The sequence below is a fragment of the Platichthys flesus genome, chromosome 3 (genome assembly GCF_949316205.1).
Source record: "Platichthys flesus chromosome 3, fPlaFle2.1, whole genome shotgun sequence".
Classification (NCBI taxonomy): domain Eukaryota; kingdom Metazoa; phylum Chordata; class Actinopteri; order Pleuronectiformes; family Pleuronectidae; genus Platichthys; species Platichthys flesus.
In genome coordinates this window covers 9,853,451-9,861,094 of record NC_084947.1, presented here as the reverse complement: position 1 = coordinate 9,861,094, position 7,644 = coordinate 9,853,451, and the positions used below count along the sequence as shown (strand labels likewise).

At 40.2% G+C, this 7,644-nt stretch overlaps 1 protein-coding gene across 1 annotated transcript; it reads left to right on the top strand.

Moving 5' to 3' along the window:
• Positions 1-367: 367 nt before the first annotated feature.
• On the top strand, positions 368-7,385 carry tspan36 (tetraspanin 36). Its single transcript, XM_062381861.1, has 7 exons — positions 368-588; positions 3,879-4,070; positions 4,294-4,368; positions 4,484-4,579; positions 5,296-5,445; positions 5,620-5,703; positions 6,415-7,385. Exons 1-7 carry the CDS (start codon positions 529-531, stop codon positions 6,493-6,495), a joined length of 738 nt encoding a protein of 245 aa, XP_062237845.1. The 5' UTR covers positions 368-528; the 3' UTR covers positions 6,496-7,385.
• Positions 7,386-7,644: the final 259 nt, after the last annotated feature.

The window sequence follows — 7,644 nt, the reverse complement described above, 5'->3', positions numbered from 1 at the left end:
CGAGGCTACGCAATGTCTTATTTCAATGAGTGTCCTCACAACAGAAGCAAACATGTGTGTGTGCGTGTCTATCTGTAGTTATGAGGGCCAATTTTGATTCAATGCTATAATTGTAAGGACAGTTTGGATGGTTCTCAGATATTCAAAGGGCTGTTTGAGGGTTAAGACTTGGTTTTAGGTTTAGTTGCGATGATAAGGGTTAGGGAAGGAGTGTCCTCGCAACTATAGAGAGACGTGCATGAGTTTATGCGCGAGAAAGCGTGTGTGTGTGCGTGTGTGTCTGTGTGTGTGGCAGCTTCCCAGAGAGGGGCTGGCTGTCAGACCTGTTCTGCCTCTGTTCTTGGCCTTCCTCCCCGAATCATGTGACCATGTGATCACACAGTCTCTGCACAGTCAGACAACCGGAGGAGAACTTGTGACCGAAGCAGCTGTGGTGCTGGCGGCGTCAGCTCAGTTCTCCGAGAGATAAAAACTGGACCCGGACGTCTCCTCACTCCTTCATCCATCTGTGCACCTCCGCCACCCAACATGGACTGCGGCATCTTCACCTCCAAGACCGTGCTCCTCTTCCTCAGCTTGGTGTTTTGTGTGAGTCGATGAGTCATTTCTCCACCTCCTAAGATTTGTTTTTGAGTAAATCGGATATGTGTTGTGTTCTTTTACAGCTGTATTAGTTATCTATAAGCCAGATGTGCGCGGATGCATTACGCAAATCAGAGCTGTGACCTGATAAATACGTCGGTGTCTTACTGCTCTTGTCTCTACTCCGCAGTTCCTCATTTTGACTTTTTGCTCAGTCGCGCAATTTATCACATATCTGCGCTTAAAAGCACAATGTGATAAAAAGTTAGAGGCCACAAGTTACCTTTCTCAATAATTTAAATGTAACTGACTTCAGGGGCAACAGTGATTTGTCACCCAGCCACTCTGACTGACTGGAGTTTATATTTAGCTTTGTATCAATTCATAATACTTCTGATATGTATATTGTTACCATGAAGTGGATGAATTCACCTTGACTCTCCTTCATTTAGTTCCACAAGAAAACAGTTGTAGGTTCTCTTTCCCTCAGGGACCCAGTGAAGTCCTCTATCTGCCTGTGGCTCATGTTTGTCTAATTCGATTACTCAGAGATCAAATTGGCCTGTGTTTGTTTCCAAAAACAAACCACAGATATGGTGGTTTATCATTTTTCATTCCTACATCCACAGTTTGCTCCAATTAAATTAGCTTTCATCCTCTTTGCAGTTCACACTGAACTTGTTGTCATCTTTGGTTGTGCAAAGAGTCTCTTTAGGGATTTCCAATGTTCAGGGGTTATTGCATCCCGTGTTTTTCAAAATGTTTTAAAACCTTTACTTTATATCCAACCAGCAATTACACTATTCCTGCCATATTCCAAACATATTTTATATAAACTGCAGGTTTCTGTTTGTGAAGCAGCAACAATTCAATGTGATCAATGCTCATTTATTAACTTCATAACGCTAAAGACCAACATCAAGGTTTGTTTTGTACACAGACCTGTTGTGTAGTTTGTCACGCTCGTTGGCCATAAATCAAGAATGTGGGAAAAGTAGTCTGTTCATTATAACATGAACATCTGTCTTACATTTTTCCAGTTATTCATCAGCTGTGTGAGTTCGATCATGACAAATTTCCGCATCTTGACCAAGACTAGCTGGAACTACGAAAAAGCACAGATTAAAAACTTGTTTAAAGTAATTTTTTATCACCTTATATTTTTAAACTCTGCCTGGCCCACCGCTGGGTCTGTAGAGAATCATATAATTCAAAGGTTTATTGAAATCTTTTGAGAATTACAAAAGTTATATTTTGTTGTGCGTTAAGTAAATGTGTCTAATATGATTCACTGGACAACTCGTGTTGTGGTCTGGTGATAAAAAGTGATTTCTTTCTTTTATAAAATGTTATCAACATCTGCATCTAATTGTGTAATAAATGTTGTGTTCTTGAACAAATTGTGCAATTTGAGGTGAAACTCAAATATAAGGTCGTATGGGATCACATGAGCTCTAACGTCACGTCACGGCTGCTTTCTTTCCCAGTCGGCTCTTCTTAAATAATGCCTGCCCCCCTCCAAAAAAAGCCTGATCTGAGATACAGTACTGGGACATTTGTCGTGAATGGACCCATTAAAATCATACCCATGAGATCAAGACACATCGCCCCAGAGGCTTCTCACATTCCTGAGAGGTGGCCCTGCATGCACACGGGGCGCTGTATATTGTGTAAGCCTCTTTGTGCTGCTTCTTAGGCACAAGATCAGAGTTTCTAGAAAGATTAGGGGGTGAGCGATTTGTTGGGGAGGGAGGTAGACTTAGTACTCCAGAGGGAACCCGTGACTGGGGAGTGATTAGGAGGAGTGAGTCATGAGGCTCAACTGAGGGATGAATGATTGGGAGGCCTCACAAAAACACACATTCTTGCATTCGAAACAATGCTCAGCTCGTGTCATCAGAGGAGAAGTCATCCTGAAAATTAAAATGTCTTTTTGTGTTTGAAGCAAAGGCAAATTTAGCTGATAATATATTTATAATCCCACTGTAGTGCCAGAATATGGATTGACACAGAGAGAGATTTTTGAGTAAAATCTCATTCAGGTTTATTATTTACTCAGCTCTCAACAGTTAGCACATGTGTTGTGCTTTTGCCCCACACTATTCTGCGAGTGGAGTTTGACTCAAGTCTGATACTGGTAGTCTCAAAGGGCAAAAGGAAGTCAGGAGAGCTGATGATAAGATACACATAGAATTACCATTGATTTCTTAACAGTTGTGTCTGACCTGTAAGTCTCTTGTACATTGATCGTTACTCAAACAGATCGTTACTCAAACAGATATAGAAATCAGAATAAACAAAGCCGTCGTTTTACTATACAGCATTTTGAAGGTGATTAGCTTTCAGTCTGAAACATGACCCGCTTGTGCGTGCAGTCTTATGACCGATGAGTTCACTCCTAAAGCATGATTTCTAGAGAAGTCATGATGATGGTGTGACTCGATGGCCGATCAGCATTTTGATCCATGGAGACCGACCATCAGTGATTTTACAGCCTCACATGAGGTCACATCTGATAACTACATCACAACAAACCCCTTTGTGCTCGGTCTTAAAGCGCTTCACTTTATATTGATTGTGTTCATGATGCTACTGCATGATGCTCTCTCCTCTCTGTACCTTGGAAAAAGAAGCAGAAATGTCATCGTTCTTCCGTGTAGCTATTCAACTTTCAGTGTTTTAACTACGTCAAGTTTAGAAACAAAAGACTAATTTATTTGTATTTATTAGCGAAAGGGTAAAAACGGCCTGTTTCCTCTTGAGCAAAGAGAGAAAAGCACAGCTCATGTGACAGATCCCTGTAATTCTATCAATGTGTGTGTGTTTCTGCAGAAGTTTGCTTGGTTAAATCCAGCATCTAAGTACTCAGTGGTTCTGGAAATGCTGAAGATCCATGATTTGGGATTATTGACACATTTTAGCACAGGTTAAATAACAAGAGCTATTTATCTCCAGAATTAGAAATATGACAAACATACAGAAAAATTTGAAAACTGTCTTCTCGTCAAAATCATTTGCTTTTATTACCTCGAAATCACAGCTTTTGTAATATTCTATATATGTTGTACCTTCAATACAAGCATTCTCATCTGTGGCGTGGCCAAGTGGATAGAGTGGGTGTTCTACAACAAGAAGGTTGCCGGTTTGAATCCCACTCTTTCCCATCTGCATGCCTAAGTGTCATTGGCAAGATACTGAACCCCTAAAAATGGCCCCTCATAAATGAGTGTTCTAAAAATTTAAGTTGCTAAATGACATGTAATGTAATATATGTGTGTAACACATGTTTATTGCAGGCTGCAGGAGCGGCGTTGGCCTACATCGGGTCCTACGTGATCCACAGCTACAACAACTTCGACAATTTCATTCAGGACAAGTATGCGCTGGTCCCAGCAGCCATCACCATCGGCATCAGCGTGGTGATGTTCGTGTTCGGTCTGCTGGGATGCTGCTCCACGCTACGGGAGTCCAAGTTCGGCCTCAGCTTTGTAAGTATGTGTGACACAGGAGAGATAGTTCACGCTCTACTGGTCATCTAATTTGCTTGACATCTGTTTCCTCAACTGTAGAGTCTGAAAGTGAAAGTGCAACTATACACATTTGTCAGCTCAGTTTATTATCTTTCATTTTTTGGTGCTTATTTATTTGTCCTTAGCGTCTGTTCATCCTTTTTTTCTTGACATCTTATTTCCTCTGTTTCCTCCTCTCCAGTTCTTTCTGGTCATCATGATGATGTTTGCGGCTGAGGTTGCTGCCTTGGTGTTTAGCTTCATCTACCAGGGCAAGGTGAGTCACAAACGTTTTCTCTATCACACAATGTCTGCTGCTACATTTCATCTTTATTACTTTAAATCTGTTCTGGCACACATCATTTCTTTCATTATGTCTTGTGTGTGTCCAGATCAGCGGAGACCTTGAGCGCTCTATGAATCAGACCTTCTCAATGTATGATGGTCAGGGCACTGAGACCAAAGGTGTGGACTACTTGCAGTCTCAGGTTGGTATTATGTTCTGCTGTATATAAATAGTTGGTACTTTTATTCTCTGCAAGCTCTTCTGCTTTGTTTGCTTTCATTTCCTTCCCTTGAGCTTTCGTTTTAATCCCCAATCTCTCTTTTTGGCCTCTGAAGAAAAAATCCATTTGATCACATAAACAGCTAAAACACAGGATACAAACACATAGATTTTTATGTGGTGTACATATTTTTATTATTTATTTGGATAACTGGCCAGATCATGAGAGAAAGTACAATTAAGTAGAGCTGAGTATTTGTAGGATTATTTTAAATGATACAACCCCCATCCTTAAAATATAAGATTTTTTTTTTTTTTTTATATTTTAAAAAGCGAATAGTCATATTCCTGTGTCTGGGTTTTCTCCAAGTACTCTGGCTTCTTCCCCCAGTGCAAAGTCATGCAGACCCTTAAAAGGACGACCAGTATTGAAGACGGGTGGATAATGCATGGTCTGTGGGAAATGCTAACTGAAGTAGAAGTTGGAGCATGCAGGTTAAAAAAACAAAACAAGGCTCTCCATAATCTAAAAATATCCTCTGAATCATAGCTCACTCACATGTACGTGCAGGTTAAGGGGGCGGATCCTTCCCTTACTTGATTCTCATATAGCGTCTTCCTTACCCTCTGTTTTTTATCATTTTGTTCATGTTGCCTGGTTTTTTAACCCCCTCTCTTTTTCTCTTCGACTCTGTGCAGCTGCAGTGCTGTGGAGTTAACAATTACAGCAGCTGGGCCAACACGACCTGGTTCAGCAGCCAAAACAACACAGTGCCTCTGTCCTGTTGTAAGAACAGCACCACACAGTGCACTGGCAGCCTGGACCAACCAAACCTGCTCAACGTCGGGGTAAATCCCAAAGAATCACACCTTTCTCTTTAGAGGAAATGCTGTGTCAGTGAACATGTGCTAATGCATGGAATTGTAAAATGTTAAGTTGGTATTTTCCAGGCATTTTCAAGGAGACATTTCAATAAGTACTCAGCATTTTGAATACCCTCAACACTTGTGTGTGTCTTTTAGGGCTGTCAGGTCAAGCTGCAGAGCCTCATAGAGGATGTGTGGGGATACGCCATGCTGGTCATTCTGGGCTTCGCCGTCGTCAAGGTAAAGACGGCTGCAGTTAGCCTGAGATAAACACACACTATGCTGTGAAAGAGCATTGTTCAACACAGTATTTCTGCGACAACATAATTAATATGTTCCCAATGAGTTGGTGAGTCAACGGTTACTGGAAACAGTCCAGCTGACGCCTATACACTCCTTCACATACTTTCAGTGCATGGATCATCTAACCTAGAGCCCTTGAGCTAGTTGGGTTGTATGTGAGAGCTCATCAGAGGAGGAAAACAGGAGGATTTACTGTTGAATGAAGATGAAATAGAGGATTTTATGTCTCTAAATCCACTCGTGTGAAAGATGGTAGTGCTCAGTCGAAGGCTACTCTTTAAAACAGAAAAGACATTTCAGTATTCATCAATTAAATCAATCAAAATTGATTTGTATCACCCATATTTCCAAATTACAATTTGTGTAATAGGGTTTAACAAGGTGCAACATTCTCTGTTCTTAACCCTCAACAAAAGTAAGGGAAAAAAAAACATTAACAGGGGAAAAAAACTCTCTGTATGGAATCTCATCCTTATTCTTGCACATATAGACCACTTTGTTCTTCAGAGAACGAATTCAGTCCTTGGTACTCCAACTCAAATACAGAGCTTACTTGTAACCCTTTATGCACCATTCCAGGTCTAACTTCCCTTCAAAATATGTTTGAAGAGCTTTGTGTCCGATTACCTTTATTGTTTCCTGTTGCAGTTCTTCGGGATGACGAGCGTATGTGTGATCACCTGTAGAAGTGGCAACCAGAGGAGTGGCTACCAGCCTCTCTATGCCTGAAGTCCTCCACCACCTCCACCCCTAGGTGTGCTGACCACTTGAAAACAAAAGTCCTCCTTATTCTGCTGTGTACTGAAGCATACAGGTCCAACATGTTGAAGTCTAATGGAACACAGTAGAGCAAGTACCTTCGCCAAGGCCCAACAATCCTACACACCGCTGTCTAGTTCTTATCTTAGAAATAAAAAAAGATTAAAAAGAAAGTGGTCTGACACATTGAATGGTTTCTGCCCATCCCTCCACAAACTTTGTGGCAATTGGTTTAGTGGCTTTTTGTGAATCCTGCGGACAAACACAAAACCGCAAACAAATGCAGGTTAAAACATAATTTCCTTGGTGGAGAATTTCATATAAACAACATACAGGGGGAAAACTCAAAATCACGTTTCCCCTCAGACAAGACCCACATGAATAACTCCAATTTTGAGTAATTGTCTTAATGTCCCTCAGGAGATTTGTATGAGTCTGAGGTGTCCATGTTGGTTGAGCTGTGAAAGGTTTCCTGACTATCACAGGCCAACCACAGTGAAACAATTCTTCAGTAATAAAATTGTTGGTAATACTGACCCCTGTTGGATTTTGTTAGCTCAAAGCAGTTTTCTCCTTGCTGCTGGATCACGTTGATATTCTTCCAGAGAACATTCTTCTTCGACATGTATTGTAGCAAAAGATTGCAAACTATGTTTTAAGCTTTTTGTGATCATGAACCAAATAAATTAAAAGCAGTTAAACGCCTTATTTAGAATTGCAACTGACAAATGGATGAAGTATATGCATATAATGTTAAATGGTCAGTTGACTGTATTTAATTAAGTCACAGTTCTAGTACGTAGTTTGACGATTGGTTGTTATTGTGTTTCTAAATTAAAAATGTCAATATTTCACAATAATTTGGAGGTTGGTGCAGTTTTATCACGTCCCTGTGTTACCTTGTCTTCTGTGTGTTGTTAAATGTACAATATTAAATGAGCTAATGTTCTATTATTGGTAGAACATTAGTTGACCACAAATAATAATAACATTAATAATAATAATAATATTTAAATAGCCCTTTTAAAAACAAAGTAACAAAGTTCTTTGTTAAGCAAAACAGAAGAAATAAATATATAGAATTAGAATGGATAAAATGACAGAATCAAATAATCATAT

Excerpts from the sequence above, each read along its gene's own strand:
- tspan36 (XM_062381861.1), top strand. The coding sequence starts at position 529 with ATGGACTGCGGCATCTTCACCTCCAAGACCGTGCTCCTCTTCCTCAGC. Across the intron at positions 4,071-4,293 it reads CCAAGTTCGGCCTCAGCTTT|TTCTTTCTGGTCATCATGAT; the intron begins GTAAGTATGTGT and ends CCTCCTCTCCAG. Across the intron at positions 4,369-4,483 it reads GCTTCATCTACCAGGGCAAG|ATCAGCGGAGACCTTGAGCG; the intron begins GTGAGTCACAAA and ends GTGTGTGTCCAG.